At 41.3% G+C, this 21,474-nt stretch overlaps 1 protein-coding gene across 1 annotated transcript in view; it reads left to right on the top strand.

Moving 5' to 3' along the window:
- Positions 1-21,474, top strand: part of PREX2 (phosphatidylinositol-3,4,5-trisphosphate dependent Rac exchange factor 2) — a 1,250,200-nt gene that overhangs the window by 776,995 nt on the left and 451,731 nt on the right. The window contains exons 27-29 of the mRNA XM_085605489.1: positions 8,036-8,215; positions 10,698-10,792; positions 15,968-16,050. Of these exons, the coding sequence (XP_085461615.1) occupies positions 8,036-8,215; positions 10,698-10,792; positions 15,968-16,050 (358 nt within the window). The remainder of the gene's footprint in view (positions 1-8,035; positions 8,216-10,697; positions 10,793-15,967; positions 16,051-21,474) is intronic.

The raw sequence follows: 21,474 nt of genomic DNA, 5'->3' as shown, positions 1-21,474 counted from the left end.
TAGTAAGCTGTTTTCCTTCAGATTTGATGATGTGCTTTTATGTGCAGCCGATTGGTGATCCTGATGTGGTGTATGGTTTTGTCTGCCCACATCAGGTACTGTAGGTGTGGTGGGTGGATGTTGCTGCATGCCCACAAGGAGAAGCATTATTGTACTTCATTGTGCTTCTAATCCTTACCATACAGGTGTTCTGTGTGGACCTCCAATGTGAGATCCCGGTGCACAGCACACTCCCAAATTCTGACACGGTCTCATCTCCGTGTGCTGGTCAGACCTTTCTGGTGTGATTGATACTCCAGCAGTAGCTGCTTTATGTGCTCCTGGGCTTTTGCTGGTGGAACCAGACCCTGTTGATGACAGCTTAAAGACAAATATATTTAAGGGGTTTGCATGTTCGTGATATGCTGTGGTTCATGGCTTACTGGATAACAAGAGGCCTGTGCTGCAGAAGACAAACAACCTCTATGCTTATGATGAGTCTTTTGTGGCTGATTCCCAACCCCGCCTATGAGGTCATTTGAGGTATTGTGTTGAAGAAATGGAAGAATTTGACCAAATCTGGGATTCTCTGTCAGCAGTAATCACAGGGAAAGAGGAATGGCGCAAGAGAGAGAAACAGAGGAACTGGATCTCTTTCTCTGCCTGTTCTTACTGCTGGGCTCAACATGCACTGCAGAGGCGTTAATATCTACAACAAAAATATTGTTTCTAGTGTTTTGTCAATTATATTACACTTCAATATTTTCATTATGCCAAAAGATCTACCTGGTGACAGTATCTGTATAGCTCACTCTATATGGTCAGTGGAAACTCTATAACTTCTAGACGTGAACGTTAGAATAAACCATTGTAATAGTTGAATGAAGTCAATGGAACTGCAATGCATCTTGCCATATACATAACTGCCTGAAAATGAAGGCTGTGATTTGAATATTTCTCAATATTCATCTGCTGTAACATAATGAATACACTTTAGTGTTGTGCTTTCACTCCTCACATTATGCATTCACGTCTCTACCACTGGCAATACCTTAATATGATATGCAATTCAAGTAAGAAATTCTGTAGGAACTGAGGATTCATTAATTCCTCTCATGAGTAAAGTCCAAAAGAGGTTTTAATCGCATAAAGGATGACTCCAGAACAATAGAGATTGTAATCATAAAAGGTATGACTCCTGTACTATCGTGCAAACCACAGTCTAATTCCTTGATCTCAAGTTGTATCCATTATACTTCTCTGATGTAACAAGTCCTTGAAAACTCCCAATAAAAGTCTGACGAGTTCCAATCTTCTGCCAACAAGATTCTGACAGCATCAACTAAGTATCACAATTACCTGGTAAGGAATGCTCTGAAACATGAGGAACTTATACTCTATGGTTTTAAGATGGTTGCCACTATTGCAAGTCCCATGAAAGTCCCATAGCACTAAGGGAAAAATTGTTTGTCTTGACTCCAGTTGAGTGTTTCACATAGTGCAAGCATCACTGCCACAAAGTCTCACACACTACATGTGTCAATGTCCTCCTCAGCAATGGATGCCTCAGGAATCTCTGACGTTTGTAGGAGCACATCTTTGTACTGCCGGGTATAAACAGGTGAGTGCAAGCCAGGTAAATGGCCATGGGGGATGGTGGCCATGCTGGCTCAGGTGTTGTATATTTACTCTTGGTTGATCTATTCAATCCGAGGGCCTCTTAGCTCCCAGGGCAGGGTGATTCATTGTCACGCTGTTATGGAGGTGCTGCTCTCTGCAGTCACATATGCACTGCCATCAAAGCATTTTCTGCTGCTGTTGGCATGAGATTAATGGATCTCTTGCATCCACTGACAACACCCTCTTTCCCAGGTTTTGCATAGAGACTTGGGGGTCCATTACGATGGCGGGTGGACACATCCAGCATATATCACATTGTGGCGGGCGGTGCTGCAAGCAGCACTCACCACAATGCAATATATGCATGTTGTGCATTGGCATGCACAACATGACAAGCACCTTGTGAATGCCAATGTAGGGGGTACCACGGGTAACCCCCAAGTGCAGCCCCTCACCCTCCCGGGGGCCCGCTACTGGCCCCCAAAGTAAACACCGCATGCCTTTCTATGGCAAAGTCTCCGCCATGGAAAGCATTCCACCGCCATCATCATAATATGGATGACGGTGCCTGCAAGGCACCGCCACCATGTAATGGGCCTTTTCCGCCCGGCAGGCCTACTGGCGGAAAAGCAGCTGATGGTCTTTCGGTCTGCCGTGGTACCCCCCGCCATGCTAATGTGGCGGGGGGTAAATGGCCATCCGGCGGGGTGTTTTGGCGGGGTGTTTTGGCGGGCGAATCATCACCGTCGGTCGGGCGGATCGTCACCGCCGGTTGGGTGGTTGCAATCCACCCACCATGCTAATGGGCCCCTAGGTGTGCAGAAGCTTGTAGGGTGGTTGCCCTGTCATTAATAACAGAAGAAGGTTTGCTCTACCTGTTATTGGTTTTTTTCCCCATTGCTCTCCCTATATTTATATTGGGGTACCCCTATTCTCAGTGGTTGCCCTGTCATTCCCTAGGCCCTCAGGGCTCCTTTATGCCTTCCGTCCTCCCTAGGGTGTTGGAGAAAATTCTGCAGGGAGGTAGTGAAGGTTATTGTGGTGGCCACTTTTGGTTCCTGGTGCTCCTCCAGTTAGCAGAGGCACGATAAAGCACAATCAGTTTACTTAATTTCTTAACAAAGTTTGTCATTTATGGACCATGCAAAGGCTTTTGTTGCAGTAAATGTATTTATAAATAACCCTGCATCGTATATTTGTTGCAATGCTTTTACAGGCTGGTTTGTTTCCTTTATTTCTGTTGCGATATACATTTCCTCTCCAATATTAAAATGGACCAAATCAATTCACATCCTTGCATTTCAAGAAAGCAGTAAAAATGCGTCAAAATGAATTTGCACCATCTTTGCCACCTTCGATTCTACATTATCAGGTTCAATGCCAATCACAGTTTTAGCCAAAGCAAGGGACGGATATAATGTATTTTCCATTTACCCTTAAAACGAAAGATTCGTGTGTGGGGAACAATAGTTCTCGGTTGTTCAACTGGACAGGGTTCTGAGTGACAAAATGTTTTCCGCGTCTAATTTCAGCTTAAGTGTGCAAGAAGCGCCATCTGTAGGTGGAAACAGCTGACCCTCATTCTCACAATCACAGGCTCTATACATTTTTGCCTGCAGGTGGAAGTTGTGATTGTGGAAAACTGACAAATAGAGCAAATAGTCGATAGTTATCAGTTTATGGCAGGGTGCAATAACATTAACGAATGCAGGGGTGTGGAGGGGAGTGGAGGGAGTAACTTCTCAGTTGTTTTGCTCCACCAACATGTGCACATACAATCAGTGCTATATAAAGTGACAAAGAGACGAGTGTGAGGAGGTTCCTGAGAGAAAGGAATATATAGAATGTCAACTATCATATTGTATTATAAAATCTGCCTCTTTTCACTTAATAGTGAATGGGGTCACACATTCATAAATCACAAAAAGGTTGAGAAATGTTTGAAGGAGATGCACGCTGTTCTTTAGAAGACATAAGCTATCCAATCAGTTTTTCATGACAGGATGGAATCAAAGGCTTCGAGAAAGCCAAGGAGCTTTATATTAGAAGTGCTAAAAATACTAACAATGTTTGATGGTGAGGGTCTGTTGTTATAAGACTTGGGGGCAGATTTACAAGAACTGACGCATTTCTGCATATCAGCAGAGATGCACCAGTTAATTTGCGTCACGGAAAAAAACCCTTGCGCTACCATGGATGCGTCGCATTTACAATGTGGCGCACCATGGCGCAATGATTGATAGATGCGTGACGCAACTATTGGCATAAAGGCAACGCATTGCTGGAGTCGTGTCGCAAACGCTACACAACTCCAGCAATGCTCAGAGGCACCCTATACTTATTGTGCTGCGTCACTCCATAGGTTTTGACGCAGTGGCGACGCGAAAGTGACTCAGTGAAATCTTGTAGATTTAACTGCGTCACTTTTACGAGGCTTTCTTGTGTGGGAACGCCCACCCTGCATACATTATACCTGACACAGGTATAATGTAGCGCAGGGCTTTACATGGTGACGCATTTCCCTAGATGCATCACGTTGTGAATATGTCACAACATGGCGCATTGTTTACGATGACTCTGCGTCACAAATGTGACACAACGGCAGTGAAAAAGTGTCGCAAGAGAATTGTAAATCTTCCCCTGAATATTTAAGAGATGTTTATAAGTTTGATAATTAGCTGTGTCATTTATCCTTGAAACACTGCAAGTGAAATAGGACCAGATGTACTAAAACATTTAACGTAAAGTGGTCCCAACTTGTGCACCAACTTTTTGCGACACATTTTTAGTTTCCGGATGCAACCTATGTATTTATAGGTCACATCTCAAAATGTCAAGTCACACGGTGGGTGCAGCACAACTTTCCTAATGAGTAATGAGTAGGCTTATGGATATTGGCCTCTGTTTGGGTTCACAAATGGGAAACAGCAGTCCATATTTCTGAACAACCTTTTCTGTTTGAGAGGACATTGGGGAGAGCAGGCAGGGGCTCTGGAACACTGGCTGCGCCACCAGGGTTTCCGACTGTATTCACAAAGAGCAATCTGTCCCAGAGAATGCTTTGCAGTTCGTGAATCAGTTACCACCTCCTTGATGTGCTGGTAACTGATCAGTGGCTTACGATCACAATTACGATCTCAGAGCCTTACTATTATATACCATTGCGACAAGCAATGAGTGAGGGATTCCACTTTCCCACCTCCTCCAACTTTGCTATTCAGAGTAGGTTGCAAAACCCATTTTGTGAGTTGGAAATATTTTTCTAATATGCAAAAGGGTATTAGTTAATAGAAACTAGCATTGGAAATGCAATAGGTCTTGCATTGTTTAAGTTAGAGCTATTGGCATTGTAAATGGTAATGGTATTTATCCATGTGTTATGGAGTGTATGTCTGTTGTGTGTAGTGGAATTATGTGGGTTGGGTTGGATTGGAATTATTAATTGTGCAATTATGTGGTGTGGATTTGTGTAGTGGAATTACGTGGCATTGTGTGCCGTTGAATTATGTTGATAGTAATTACATGGTATTGAGTTCCGCTCTGCCTGCCACCTTCCTGCAACATTGGTGACAGCATTTTTCGTAGCCTTTGATCCATTTGAGCTTGAAACTGTTTTTTTTTAACTTCAGATTATGCAGTAGGTGATGGATTATGTGACAAATGCAGCAAATACGTAACATCTTGGTTTCTTGCTTATTTGTTTTTTCACTGCAGTTAATGAGAAATCTGTGTTTTTTGAAGTGCATAGCTGCGCACGCATTAGCCTCGCATAGAGTTCCCAGGCACCCTTTGCCGTCACTTGTGTTGGTCTGTATCAGATGATGAGTGTGGGATTCACTGCCTAGTTGCTTTAAAGGAAACATGGTAGATAGAAAGAAACTAGGATATGAGAGGAAGGAAACAGTGAGAGGCTGATACTGAAACCAGACTGGTGGTGTACATTTTAATTTAGTAGCTTTCCATACGTGGGTTGTGGGGCTAAGCTCCACATGGCTATACTCTGCACTCTGAATCAAGATACATTTGAGTAAGGAGTGTTGGGTATTGGAAGCGTAGTTTGAGGTTTCTTTTTAATGATCTTAAGTATTTGCTTATATTACCCGTGTGTTTCTATTTTTGTGTTTATGTATGTTTTATGCTTTCCACACATTTAGCCCATTCTCTCCACTCTCTGATGTACATGTTCCTAGCACCAGCACTGTTCCTCTGAGTCCTTCTCTTTGACCCATATCCTTTGCTTGACAGATCTCTCAACATCTCTTCCATCTCCTCCTAATGTGCTTAACATGCTGCATCAAGCCAGTAGCATCTTGACAGAAGCACCTCTCTAGTTTGCTCAACAAAATCCTGTGTTCTATAAATAGGCCAGTCATAACAGTGTTCCTTATAGGAGAAATTTGGATACCTTTAAATGTTCAGAGGTAGCTCAGTACAGTGTCAATTAATGGTAGGGCAGTTCAATTATAGCCACAAATATTTAAATGTCATGTGCATAATCAGTTAAGTACAAGTGTACAGTAAATGGCAAATTGAATGGTATCACAGAAATGCATGTGCTGCTCTGTAAACTGAGTGAGCCAGCCAGGCAGGGCAACCAACACAATACCAATTCATAGCTTTCCAAGGGTTAGGTAATAGCACTTTCAGGTCAAACTAGTGACTAAAATGTAGTAAATAAATGGCAATAAAAATGACAATGCTTCGAATGTGTCACAACTATTGAGATAAAATTATGTTTGTGTCATGTGTAGCTGTAGATACATAAGCTGTGCATACTCCTGCCATCTAGTGTTGGGCTCTGACATGTACAACTTTTTTTTGTTCAAATAAATCTTTTGAGTCACAAGATATAGTGACTCCTCCCTTAGTTGGCAATGTGAATGGGCATCGATACCATAGTTGGAGTGTTTTATCTGCCGTTGGGTCGGATGAGGTTCACCAGGGCTCTGATCCTTTTAAATGTTGATGGTGATGCTGTTTATGAGGATTTTCCTTATTGTGGTTATACTCTAAAGAATTTTTTTTTTTCAACATATCGCTAAAAATCACTTTTCTGATGTGTATGTTTCTCCTACTGTGTTATCGTGGTTGAAGGGTAAGGAGGGGCTCTTCTAGTAAATTCTGTGAACCAACATTTACGGTTTTTCTATATTGTTGATGTTGCGAAAACTTTCAATGACGTACATGCTACACCGGGAGTTGAAGAGATCAATATGAATGTTTTCATGAAATGTGAATGTGCCGTGAGAAACACAGTAAGAGTCAAATTGATATAGCTCATATTCAGAAAACTCATTCATTGTGGTAATGTCAAGGAGGACAGTAATTACTTTTGTCAAAATTGTTTGTGTGTGATGAAAAATGTGATAAAAATGAAGAGGGCAGATATGCATTTATGGTAGTGGATTTTGATGTGGGGGAGGGTCTATTTATTTTGACTTATTTGTAAAGACCTAACATACAACAGAATTAAATTCTTCCACTTAGTGTTCAGCTAGATAGAACTAAAGCCTCAGCTGTAGTCTGCCAGTGTACAGAAGTGTCTACTTTGTGGAAATATAATGATTTACCTGTGATGTGGGATTCTTTGCATCAAAGAAATAGATAATTGGCTTTTCTTTCAACATTATATGGATTTGTTCAAGCATTAGTGTTTATTATGTTCAGAATCTTTAATGTGTTGGGTTGCAGATTGATGGGATTTTAATTTCTGATCATGTTTCTGTTTTGTACTGGAATTGGGAGGAAGCTGGTAAGGGTACCAATAGATGTTTCTGTTCTTTCACTGAGTTTTTTAAAACAATAAATCGTTGCTGATTTTAAGTGATCAGGTTTAGTTGTATAATCAGGAGAATATGGCTAGTATTATTTTGGTAGGTTTTCATTTACAATCCATGACAAATTTATGAACTTCAATAAAACAGTAATTTTATGAAAATTGTAGGTGTAAAACTTTGACTTGTAAACTTCTTTTTCCATTGAAAATCATTCTCCAGCACAACAGAACACAACAATGATATAGCTCATGCAGCTCACAGAGTATTCATTTGTGAATGTTACAAGTGTTGTGGATCAATACTGCAGTGTTTTAAAATGGATCTTTGGAGCAGACGACATGCATCATTCGGTAGAGTTAAAACAATGTATACTGCAATCGATGATTACTATGTTGATCGCAGGAACTCATTTAGGGAGTACTTTCCAAAGGTGATGTACAGATTATAAAAGTACATTTTGTCTTTTACATCTTATTTTATTAGTTTTTAGCCTTCACTTGTATGAAGCACATTGTTGAAACCAAATCTTTAAAGACCTGATATATGAGGTTCTGTGTCACTTAGAGGAGAACGTGACGAATATTATCACTATTATTTTCTGTTCTTCTCCAGTTTTAGGAAAGCCATTTTTGACTTTGGTTGTGTTTGTTACTTTTCAGCCTTCTCTCTTCAATAACATACTCTCCCAGGCCAGAGCGCAGGAGACCCGAGTCATTGATAACAGCAGAAAATGACAGTGAAAGGGGAGAGAAGAACGGGAAGAAGGTGTGCTTCAATGTAGCGGGAGATGAGCAGGAAGACTCAGGACACGACACCATCAGTAACCGAGATTCCTACAGGTGATCCGAATTACTTGAAGGAGCCAGGCTGGTAAAACGTCACGCTTGCATAAAGTCTGGTCGTGCAGCATAAAATCTCTTCTAGATTCACATGCTCAGCATTATTCCACCCAATTAGGGGTTGAGACTGCAAGTGTAATTATGTGTAAAGTTTTCTTTTACTTAAATTTGGGCACCAACTGTGTTAGTTTTCACCGGCACATCTGTATTCTTCTAATGGAAGTTTCTTACTATGAAGTCTGCAGACCAGTGTTCTTGAAAGTACAGGATGGGACAACCATGAGGCCCCAGAGGATGCCCACGGTGTGCAGATTTATTTCTAAAGCACACAAACTGTGTTAGACTGTGAAATTAGTATGTTTGATATATGATAGCATAAGACGCTTAAATGGACACATGCATGTTTTGACTGGATTCTTAAAAATCCTTTACTCACATGGGGCAGAGTGTGAGTATCGTACAAGGATAGCAGGAAGATCTCATTCTTTTCTTTGGTGTCTTCCTTCTCCATGACATGCTGTGAGAAATGGCATTAGTGTTGCATTTAACAGGGAAATTGGCAGTGGCATTTATGTGATGATTGCCTGACATTAATCTCTGGTGGTGGGGATGTTTTATCCTCACATCTATACGAAAATGTTTCTATCTCAGGAGTGGGGAATTTGAGTTTCTTAAGGTTGTCATGGAGTGGGGTTTTACACCCAATTTGGATATGGCTCTTGAGAAGTGAAGTAGTAATTATATTTGCTGACCTGCTTAATCTAATAACTCTGCTCTTAAACTGCTGAAAGTAGCTGAAAGATAAATTCCAAATAAAGCAAAATAAACAAATATATATAAAATTTGCTTCACTTTGAATAACTGTTGCATTCTATGTCAGCCTTAGTAAAGTGTGTCTGACATATGTGCCTGACCAGCAATGTAGAGATCCTACGCTCCACTCTTTCCTGGTGAACCATCCTATTCTATAAGGTAATAACACTTAAGAAGGTCTGTAATTTCTCCGCTGTGCATTGTCTCTGCTGGTGGTTAAAAATATCCCACATTCTATGGAGAAAAACCTTAGTTTCTTTCATCCTTTCTCATGCTCCACATTGGAATTTTCTGGTGAATGACTTCGATTTAGATGCTGGGCGTAACCTGCTGAGTGGTAGTAATGGATCTAGGTGATAGGAGGGGGCCACCAAATGTAGCCTTTTTCAACCCTGAGTGCTGTGGAGACCACGTAAGTGCCTACCACTGCCCCTCATGATGAAAGGCGAGCTTGGATTGTGAAGGACAATCATACCATCTGAGCCCTGGAGTGCATGGGGCTGCATCTTGGGTGAAGGTATTGTTTATCTGGGCCATAGTCTTTTGTACCTCTGGATGCGGAGGAGACCCATGCAGCCCCATTCACTTTTCATAATAAATCGTCGTTTCCCTAGAATATCATTTCAGGGTCTTGCTTCTCATGAAAATAATTCACTCAAATTACTTGTGAACAGATGCTCTTCGAAGTCACACTTTACAAAGTGCCAATGCAATAGTGAGCCCTGACCACAACCATTATAAGCAATAATACAACTATATTTAAACAATCTTTATTTATATTATATACATATGTACAGTGTCTGGGTGATTTGATGTAGTGGGCTTTTACAGACCCGTTCTTTCCAAGTTAAGTATGTGGGTCTTCACCACATTTCAAGGGGGGAGGTTGTGGCTCTAGGATGGCAAGGGATAGGCCATGTAGTTAAAATGATTTGAAGCTAGAAGAGGCAGATGGGCTATTTGAACATTCTTGCCAGGGCTGATTTTGGTTTCCACTCTAGCCCTGGGTATTGATGTTGCAGGAATATGGAGGTACGGGGGCAGTCAGGTGGGTAGGTACGTGTCAGAATTGGAGATCATGTTAATTGCTGTGGTACGGGTGGGAAGCGCAGGTGTTTTGGATAGTGAGTGGTAAGATCAGTTTGACAATGATTGCTGAAGTCTATATTGAAATCACATAGGCTGATAAGAGGGTTGTGTGTTGGGTCTGTCTCTAGGATGGAGTCAAGGTCCTTGGGGAAATTATCTGTGGTGCTAATGGTTGCTTCTTAGTATCACAGTTGTAAGTTGTAATTGTTTATTCACTTTAATCGTTTTCGAAGGAGGATGGGTAAGGGACAGGCTTAAATGAGAACGATACGCTTAGGAGGCCCTTTAACAACTGCATTTACAATATGATCTTGGTGCATGGCAGAAGGAAGCGTAGTCAGTGTGTAAGGCAGTCGGGCTCACAGTAATTCTTTGGCCAGTACATATTTTACATATAGCGATTAATTGAAAAGGAGGGGAGTGGGAGTTTAACTAGTCAATAATATTGGAGCTGTTGTTACACGTGAATCAGTGCCAAATGGGCAATATGATACAGCATTTAAGTGTTGGAAGGAAGACAATAATATATTTCCTTTCGGTGTTTTTCCGCTGGATTACAGTTCACTGTTTTCTTTTTCAGTGACTGCAACAGCAACAGGAACTCTATAGCCTCCTTCACTAGTGTCTGCAGCAGCCAGTGTAGTTCATACTTTCATAGCGATGAAATGGATTCAGGTATGTAAACATAATATACAATAAGTAAATAAAATACAATAAATAAAAGTATGCCCCTGTAATTGGTTGTTAGTTAATTATTTTTTAATGCTAGGTTATGAAATGCCCTTCCCAACCTCAAACCTTCTCAGATTGATTCCTGCTCTATTATTCATTTGTAATGCGTATGTTTAGGGGTTGGTTTGGTAGCAAGGGTTCCACATTCAGTGGCCAAGATTTACCTGGCCTATTTATACTTGTATGTCTAATATCTGCTTGCTGCTACCTTCCCCCGTGTTACAGGTTCTGAGTTTTGGTTTTGATACAGTATAAACTTGCATTGAGATTAATCAAGCACTATAAAATAATGAGGTAGAACTTTCATCAGTATTCAGTGCAAGCGAGGGAGGGGAATTCAAAATTGTGAGCGTTGGGGAAGAGGTAAATACTATATTCATTAATAAGTCAGACATGCTGGAGAAGCTTAGTAGTTCTTTATCAGTCATATAAAAGGTGCTCCTTGAAGTGTTCAGTTTCAGTTGCTTTCAGGAGTGAGGTGGCAAGCTTGATGGTACCACAGATGTTGTTCCAGGTCCTTGGGGCATAGATTAAGAAGGTTTGCCTTGTGGTAATTTTTTTTCACACAGTAGTGCTGCTGTTCCTTGTGTTGTGGTAGCTTCTCAGCTAGATAGGGTGATGCAGTAGTAGATGGTACTGATTTGCAGGTGATGCATCAGGCAACATGACGTAGCCTGGCTGTACCTGTCATTGCAAGAGTATAGACGTGATGTTGTTATACAACTTTATTCGTTTTACGAATAAAACATATTCATAAAGGATGTTGTTCAGTATAGTTAGATTGGAGGCAGGGAGTGAGGTCAGGAAGGGATTATTACCTTTCAGGTGGGAGAGAAGTGGGACTGATCTTTTTCTAAATTGAGAATTTGGCCAGGTTGGGTTTTATCATGCGCAGGAAAGGGAGTTGTGCCAAGACAGTGTGAACATTCTTAGGGATGTGAGTTTTGAAGGAGAGGTTTCTATCAATGATGACTGTAAATGGTTTTGTTCTAATTGAAAGTTGAGGAGTTAATCCATTTATGGTCATGTCAGAGAGTCAAACCTGGATTGTGGCGTGTCTACTGGTGACGTGGATGACATTGTGTTCAGCCTGAGGTATGTATTTGATACCCATGCTTGCATTACGTGGCTGACATGTATTTTAAAGATTCTAAATAGAGTTCCGTATTGCTGAAATTCAGAGGAATCTTCATGTGTTGCTTGTGAGGAATCATCTGTGTACATGTTAAAGATTGGAGGTGAGGATAGCTTAGTGGCTGTCACAAAATCTAATGGTTCCCCAAGCTAGAATTGGTTAAAGAGGTAGTTTAAGGACTATTTACGTACTCTGCCTGCAATCCAATGTGTGTTACAAGGCAATTACTACTAAGAGATTTATCAAGATCAGGAGTCCGGGCCACAGGTGTCTGTGACGTGCACGGCGTCATTCACACCTGGGATGCTTTCCATCTCTGTGCTGCAGGGTGATCTGAAACTGGGTTCATAGTTGTGTAGGATGTGCTTTCTTAATTATCTTCGTGAGGAATGTTAGATGTGGGTGGGATTGATCGGTAATTGAAGTGGTCATTAGACTTTCAGCTTAAGAACTAGCAAGAGTGTGTAGCGACAGGGAAATGCATTGCGTCTCAGCAGATAACAAAGAAGCTGGCGGTGGGAGGTACAGCTTAAAATCAGGTGTTTGGACTTGGAATGTACTTAGGCTTAATGTGGCCGATGCCCTTATGTGTGCAGGCTTTTTATTTATCCTTATTGTAGAGATAGCTTACGAGCTGCAAATAACATTGATCTCATAAGCGTTGTTTATTTCAATGCTTATTGAATTTGTTTGCAAAGCTATTTTCCACTTTGCTTTCTGAGTGAAAAGAAAGACATTAAACAATAAATTGAAGGTTGGATCATTTCCAACTACCCATAGAAAGACTTGAGAGCATGGCATTGCAATAAAGAACTGCATTTTAATGTCTAGGATGTGACAATTGTTTGCATTATTGTGTTCTGTCAAATGATATATATACATACATACATACATACACACACACACACACACACACATATATATATATATATATTCACTGAAAAAACCATAGGTTTCACACACGTTATAGTTAGGAATTAGCATTTAAAAAACCTTGCAAATTCACTGAAAAAACCATAGGTTTCACACAACTATAACTCACGCGACCGCAATCCTCTGCTGATGCTAATACTGTATTTAGACACTTATTTGCCCATGTCTTCTTCCATACATTTTTAGCTATACATATATTACAATTTTTTTTTTTTCATAAAGACACATATGTCATCAGCAGAAGATTGCGGTCGCGTGAGTTATAGTTGCCAGCACTAACTATAACGGGGCAATTTCACTGGTTTTTTATCAGTAAAATTTCCGCTAACTATAACATGTGTGAAACCTATGGTTTTTTCAGTGAATTTGCAAGGTTTTTTAAATGCTAATTCCTAACTATAACGTGTGTGAAACCTATGGTTTTTTCAGTGAATTTGTACGGTTTTTTAAATGCTAAGTTACTTTACGCCATTCGAGGCGTGCGCGCCCACTTAACTCAGTTCGTTCCGTGCACGGTTTTTATCAACTTTAATAAGCCCTGTACATTTGGTGGCCTTCGGCCACCAAAAGCACAGGGGGTGGGGTCAATGTGGATAGTGTTTTTTTTATTTCGATTTTATAATTTCATGTTGCCAAAATTTAGTTTTTTTTACCTATTAATAAGCCCTGTACATTTGGTGGCCTACGGCCACCAAAAGCACAGGGGGTGGGGTAAGTGTGGATAGTGTTTTTATTATTTTTTTTTTTTTACCGTACGCTTACGGTAAGCGTACGGTAAGCGTACTCGGCGAAATTGCCGAAAAAAAAATAAAACCGTTTTTGCTCTTGGGGGATGTTTGGGGACTCCCTCAACATGACTATGTGGGAGGGAGTTGTCAAAACAGCCCCGTAACATGTTTTTGGCCATCTTGTTTGATAAACAACACTCAGTGCGAGAGACAAAATGGCGGCCGCCACTTCCTGGTTTCGGCCGATTCGAATGTTTACTAAGATCTAAGAGCCAATCAGAATCGCGCTCGCGCACGCCACCGTACGCTTACGGTAAGCGTACGGTAAGCGTACCGTAAGCGGGCTCAGATATATATATTGATTTAAAGGCTATTTTCTCAGAATCTACTGAACAGATTTACACCAAACCTACAAAAGGCCCTTCCTTGACCTAGGGACTACCTCTCTGCCAAATTTCTAGTAATTCTGTTCAGCCGTTCGGGCTGTAGCTCGTTCTAAAGGTCCTATGGAAAAATGCATGGGAAAAACGCGTTTTGGGACCCCCCTTTTATCTCAGCCCCCGCTTGACGAATCCCCCCGAGACTTTCAGGGTAGGAGCGGAGCGTAGCGCCCCACCTATTTTGAGAAATTCGCGAGGATTCATCGACCGGCGCCAAAGTTATTCAAAATAGAATGTTGAGGTTTTCCTATGGAAAAGGGGTCCTAACTATAACTACCTACTGGCGACCGCCAGTAGGTAATATATATATAAAACATGTTACGGGGCTGTTTTGACAACTCCCTCCTACATAGTCATGTTGAGGGAGTCCCCAAACATCCCCCAAGAGCAAAAGCGGTTTTATTTTTTTTTCGGCAATTTCGCCGAGTACGCTTACCGTACGCTTACTGTAAGCGTACGGTAAAAAAAAAAAAAAAAAAAAAACACTATCCACACTTACCCCACCCCCTGTGCTTTTGGTGGCCGTAGGAAACCAAATGTACAGGGCTTATTAATAGGTAAAAAAAACTAAATTTTGGCAACATGAAATTATAAAATCGAAATAAAAAAAACACTATCCACATTGACCCCACCCCCTGTGCTTTTGGTGGCCGAAGGCCACCAAATGTACAGGGCTTATTAAAGTTGATAAAAACCGTGCACGGAACGAACTGCGTTAAGTGGGCGCGCACGCCTCGAATGGCGTAAAGTAACTTAGCATTTAAAAAACCGTACAAATTCACTGAAAAAACCATAGGTTTCACACACGTTATAGTTAGGAATTAGCATTTAAAAAACCTTGCAAATTCACTGAAAAAACCATAGGTTTCACACATGTTATAGTTAGCGGAAATTTTACTGATAAAAAACCAGTGAAATTGCCCCGTTATAGTTAGTGCTGGCAACTATAACTCACGCGACCGCAATCTTCTGCTGATGACATATGTGTCTTTATGAAAAAAAAATATTTGTAATATATGTATAGCTAAAAATGTATGGAAGAAGACATGGGCAAATAAGTGTCTAAATACAGTATTAGCATCAGCAGAGGATTGCGGTCGCGTGAGTTATAGTTGCCAGCACTAACTATAACGGGGCAATTTCACTGGTTTTTTATCAGTAAAATTTCCGCTAACTATAACATGTGTGAAACCTATGGTTTTTTCAGTGAATATATATATATATACATACACACACAAACACACACCACACATATTTAATGGTCTTCAGGCATAGCAACGTTCATAGTTAACAAAGTTAGTTAGGTTTTACAGTAGTCTTAAGTCTTAAGTCTGCTTCTCTTGTTTTGGACATAGATTTGTAGCTTTGTTCTGACAGCGCCATTTAATTAAGTCAGCAGCCCCAGTGTGGCAAGGGTGACCTTCAGACACACTTCTCTTTCCTCCAGCAGCACTCATTGTACAAGATGATGTCATGTTCCCATTATAATTATGGACTTAGAATCCTAGTGTGCTTAGGGTAATGACTATAAAACACGGACTGAAATTCACTCTCAACAGAAACTTGAAATGAATATTCTTAGGTTTTAAGGTTACGTTTAGATACAGTTACAAAAACATCAAACATAGTATTTATCAAGTGAAGCATAGATTACAGTTTTCTATCCCTACTTTAAATAACAAAATACAGAAAACATCTTCAGACTGATTTTTCCATTCCTGAAAAAGTGTAACCTTGTTTAAATCAAGGGTGCAATCAGACACAAATCCTTGTAAGTCACAGTTATACCCACCAATCTTGTGATACACTAAGTAGAAGGGCGTGCATGCTTACAATTGTATCTCTATAATTCAACTCTGAATGTGTCATTTTCTATATTCAGGTGACGAACTCCCAATGAGTGTGCGCATTTCTCACGACAAACAAGATCAGCTCCACAATTGTTTGGAACACCTTTTTAGCCAGGTATGTATCTTTATTTTTCTGTTTTGTCTCTATTTGGGCATTTTATGGCAAATGGGAAAAAGTGATTTTTTTAAACTAACATTGCTCTGATTCAAATAATTCCAATAACTGTTGCTGAAAACACTTAAAAAAGAAATAATGCAGCTCATTTCGTTTCCCAGAAAGATTCCAAGGAATAACAAGCATTGGCAAAAACAATAGTTTTGCCTTTCTATGGTGATGATAATATGTCTGAAGATAATAACGGAAGTCAGAATCCAGATCCCAATGACTTAAGTCACTACATACCTTCAGGAAGCCTCCTCTCCTTTAGTTGAAAGGCCCTTTCAGCCATAGGCTTTGAGCATGGCAAATGTCCCACATAAATGGAGCCTGAGTTTCACTGAAAGCATGGCTTGACCCACTGCTGCAGGTGATACTTACTTTGTTTCAAATACGATGAAAGAAAGATGGTTGGGGATCACAGAGCTTGACAAAAAATCTTTAAAAATAACCTGTCACCGATGCAACTTGGACAGTTTTCTTAAGCAATACTCACCGCTTCGTTTTGCCTCCTCTTTACTTTGTAAAAAACATAAATCTTCAATAACTCAGATGCAGTTGCTTTGTCTGCTGCTCCTACATGGTATTTGACCAGCAGTAATATTATTGTGATCTCTCTTGTCCATTCACAGACAGGGACTTGACCCTAACGATCTGTTGCTTAGCATTTTTCCAGAATATTGTTTTTGCTGCATGAATCTTTTCTGGATTCACATGCTGCAGATTATTCCTCCAAATAGTGGATGGGTCCGGAATTGTCTAATATAGTAGTAGTTCTGCTTCTCTTTTTGTGTTGTATACGGTCCCACCATTTGCTGTCTTATCCGGCATCCTCAGATATCATTCGCCTTCCCTGGAAGCTTCTACTTGTGGTCGCCATCTTCAGATTCTTTTTTTCCACCGTTGGGTCTGGAAGCATAGCTAAAGGTTCTCCTTTCTGCAAAAAATAAGAAGTTGGATGATGTTCATCGTAGAAAAATGTAACTTTCAATAGCTGGAGAATCAGATACCAGTCTGAAGAATGCATGGAGAGGGTGCTCCCTGTACAGCTTGATGACGAAAACTTGTTTCCAATTTTGCACGAAGTGTCACCATAAATTCATGCAGAAGGATCAACATCTGGTGTTAGACCTCTGTCTCCTGCTCGACCATAGGCGGTACGACTGCGAAGCCTGTGTGGGGTTCAAGCTGAAAACACTGCAGGAAAGAGACAAACAGAGGCAGGCACACAATACCATGCAGGGACAAAAGCACACTCAAGTGCTAAAAGACCTGAGCTCGTCAAGTGATGAGGAGGATAACTTCACCAAAGGGGCTGAAGAGGAAGGCTCAGATGCCGAGATGAGAACCATTGGCGTTGAGTGGGAAGGGTATAAGCACAAGGAAGTAAGAGCCCAGGTAATTCAGAAAACACATTCAGGGGCAGAGTCTTGAACACCAGACTCTAAAACACAGAGGGCTGCCTCAATGTCGTAGACAGTCAAAAACTGAAAGAACCCCTCAAATCCTTCTGCAGGGACATCGGAGGTGTCTGAACTCCCAAAAAGACAACAACGTCTAAAGACGATCGAAGTCAAGGCATTTCAACGTCGAAAGAAGAAAGAACTCAGGAGGTGTCGAAAAAAACCAACGATCGACACATTGTCGAAAGTGACCTCGACATTGAAGAGAAATTCGTCGCTGATGTTTGAGCCCGAAGAGTGTTCACCAGAAATTGAGTGAAAGAAGAGGCGACTTGAAGCAGAAATTGCAGTTTCGTTCAAAAGAAAAGGAATTTCGACACAACCCTTCAGGAATTCAGAATCCAACAGAAAACATCGAAACCCCAAAACGTTGTGATGGAGGTTAACGAATTGGACCCTCCCATGACACGTGAGCCACAAGAAGATGAAGAAGAATAGGAATTCTTCTTAGTTGATGATGACCCAGAGTCCACGGGTGTGTTTCGGGAGTCTGAGGATCTGGAGGAACGCTTGAATACTCTGGTAGGATTTGGATACAGATTCCCCTGAGAAGGGGGCTGACACTTATCCATTGAGGACTTTGTCTCTGGATGATATTGCAATGCATGGGAAAATCATCAAAAAAGCAGCGGAAAAATATTAAGTACACCTTGTGGAGGAAAAAAACAATCCTAGTTTCTCCTTTGACCTTTGATGTCTTAACAAACAAACAACCAGTTGCTTCCAATGCTGCCCAGTATCCTTGATCAAGGAAGAGAGGCATTCAAGGAGCCTACAACGTGCAGAGCTGTGACACCGAGGGCAGAAAAGAAGTATGAATTTTCGCATAAAGACCCTCTATAAATATTGGGAACAGTCCCAGCTGATTCCATCATTGCATCCGTAGCCAGGAAAATAACAACTTTTCTACAACTCCTGAACTTTCGCCAGAGAAGGAAAGTAAGAAAACTGATTTTGATGGGCAGAAATTTGAGAGAGGCGCGGCAACTTAATGGTGCATAGCCAACGCTAACGCTCTCCTAAATAGAAATGCGTACCACCACTGGGAAGAGATGGCAGAGCTAATGAAGCACTTGCAAGTTCAGTACAAGAAAAGAGAGTCAACTGTGGCAGAAGAGGGCAAGAAATCAGCAATACATGCTTCAAATTTGCTTCGCCAAATGATGGTCGGAACAACAAAGACATCATGTTGGTTAAGAGTATCTGTTTTCAAACCAGAGATACAAACAAAGATCATAAATACACCATTTAATGGAGAACAACTGTTTGGCAGCATGGTCGCTGAAGCTATGCAGCAGCTCAAGAAGGACAATGAAACTGCTAAATCTATGGGAGCGCTGCATTTCAGAGGAAACTTGCACAGAGGAACAGTATTGGATTGGTCTGACAGGCGGCAGGAAGAAGTGCCATCTCACATCATTGGTTTCAGTGTACAAGTAAAACAAATGCACCCCACAACACTGGAAATATAAGACGCACGGATGCCAATCCTTTTGGAGATGTGTACGAGGAAGAGAACAGCCACACGTGGGAGTGCTGCTCTCGCACGTAAGTGACTTATCACCCCATCAATACCTCTCTCACACAACACCAGTGGGAGGCATATTAAAAGACTTCCTTCAGGAGTGGAGGAAGGTGACATCAGACAAATGGATTCTAAACATCATAAAACGTTGATATTGCATAAAACTTACTGTGGCAAATAAATCCGGTAGACAGTATAAGTTGTAGGTAAGTGGATTTATTACCATACAGTTCCCCAACTGTCAACCCACAGGCTCCTCAGGTAGAAATCCTCAACATTATATCATGCACTCTAAGTGGCATTTCGAGGTAGAACCATAGTGGGTAAGGAAGGGGGGGGGGGGAGACGGAACGTGCCAAGGAAGGGGAAAAAGTGAGGAGGGAAGGAAAGAGATAAGGGCAAAAGCAGGATTTTAGCAAAGATTATAACACATCTTCCTTCCTATAGTAAAAACAGCAATAATGTACTTGGATGATGAAAGCTGCCACTTTGGAGACCTAACAATTCTGTCACTGCGTTTACTATCAGACATGTTAGACATTTCCTTAGAGACATTGTTAGACTTGCTGCTGGTAGCTTGCACAGAATATGGAACTAGCCTGTCCATGCTTCACATTCTGCCATCTGCCATGGTGACCCCATTTCTTTTGACATCACTAATCCTTACAGGACCATAAAATGAATTGTACCTGTTAGAGCTGGCATCAGGTTTCTTGACCATGACCTGTTGGCCTACTCTCCATACGCGTGTTTTGGTTCCCCATCTGTGATCATACTCATGTTTGTATTTCTCTTGGTGGCGCAGAATCCTTTCCTGTGTTTTTTCCTTATCACACAGAAAGGATTTGTCCTCAAATAACCAATTTGGCGTAAGTTTGGACCCAGGTTTACGCCCTCTTAAGAGACAAAAATGGGAATAACCCGTTACACTGTTGGGAGTTATGACATACGACCATACCATGTCCTTAATAGACTGGACAACGGGTTTATGGGCAACCAACGCTAGTTGTAAAGCGTCATTGATCATTCTATTGCAGCGTTCTACCAACCCATTTGCACGAGGACAGTACAAAGGGGTGGAGATGTGTTTTATGGCCAGGCTGACGAGAAACTCATTCATCTCCTCCGAAACTAACTGAACCCCATTGTCTGTGATGAAAGTGTGTGGCATACCTTTGCTTGCAAATGTGTCTGACAGAAATATTTTTAAAGGCTTTGGTGTCTACTTTATTGACAAACTTAAGGGTCATCCATTTGGAATAGTAGTTGACTAATATAAGAATGAATCTTTCTTGCAACCCAGTTACTATTTATCTATTGATACATTTATAGAGGGCTTGGTTACACCAACGGTGTGTCCCCGCGCTAGAGAAATCTCTGGAAGGGGTGGCCAGGCTGCGATATAAGGTCATTGACCATGTCTATCCCTGCTATGGTTGTACAAATAGCCAGGTTTTTAGTAGCTTGCGAAATCTCCTTTCACATGGCTCTCTTCTTAACTCCAACGGAAGACTATTCCAAAATTATGCAGCTCCCCCATTCTCGCTCTGACAACTCTTGGTACCTTCACCAGGTCCTTGTCTAGTGATCTCAGGCTACGTCCTGGTGTGTATCTAGTAATTAGGGGTAACAGATATCTAGGGCCTTTCTTTAATAAGATGCGATGGCAGTGGCACATTGCCTTAAACATGATTCTTTTTTCCACTGGAACCCAGTGGAGAGCTGTCAAGATCTGTTTCGTGTTGGTTCTTCTTGGCAGGCCGAGAACTAGACGTGCCGCCGCATTCTGTACTCTCTGTAATTTGGATAAACCTCTCTTTGTAGTTCCTAGATATAGTACATTACCATAGTCCAGTTGAGAGGTTATTACTGAGTGTAAAATGGTTTTCCTGGCATTGGAAGGCAGGAGATCTAAGACCTTCCGCAAAGTTTTCATAGCAGAGTAACATTTCCCGGGTACCTTTCGGATTTGGATCTAAAAAGTCAATTCGGAATCAAACCAAACCCCCAGATTTTTTACTTCCATTTTGGGGGTCGGTATTTGGCCCAAAGAGTCCGGCCACCACGCGGTAGACCAGATTGATGGCATCTTACCAACAATCTGCACCTCAGTTTTATTTCCGTTTAGCTTGAGGCAGTGATCGGACATCCAGTGGGCTACCTCTTTTAGACAATCAGAGAAATGTGCCGCAGCTTGGTCCTTGTTCTGTGATAGCAGCACAATAAGCTGTGTATCGTCCGCATAAGATACAATTGACACCTCTTGTAGGGGGCCAATGATGTCTAAGCCTAGTTTTTCCCAGGCTTTAATAGGAGCTTGTACTGGTTCTAGCGGTGCTCTCCTAGTGCATTTTGTTTTGTCACTGATTCCACACGCATGGCACCCTTTGACAA

This window comes from Triturus cristatus, chromosome 5_1 (genome assembly GCF_964204655.1).
Source record: "Triturus cristatus chromosome 5_1, aTriCri1.1, whole genome shotgun sequence".
In the NCBI taxonomy this organism is placed as follows: Eukaryota; Metazoa; Chordata; class Amphibia; order Caudata; family Salamandridae; genus Triturus; species Triturus cristatus.
This window is presented reverse-complemented; position numbering and strand designations above follow the sequence as displayed.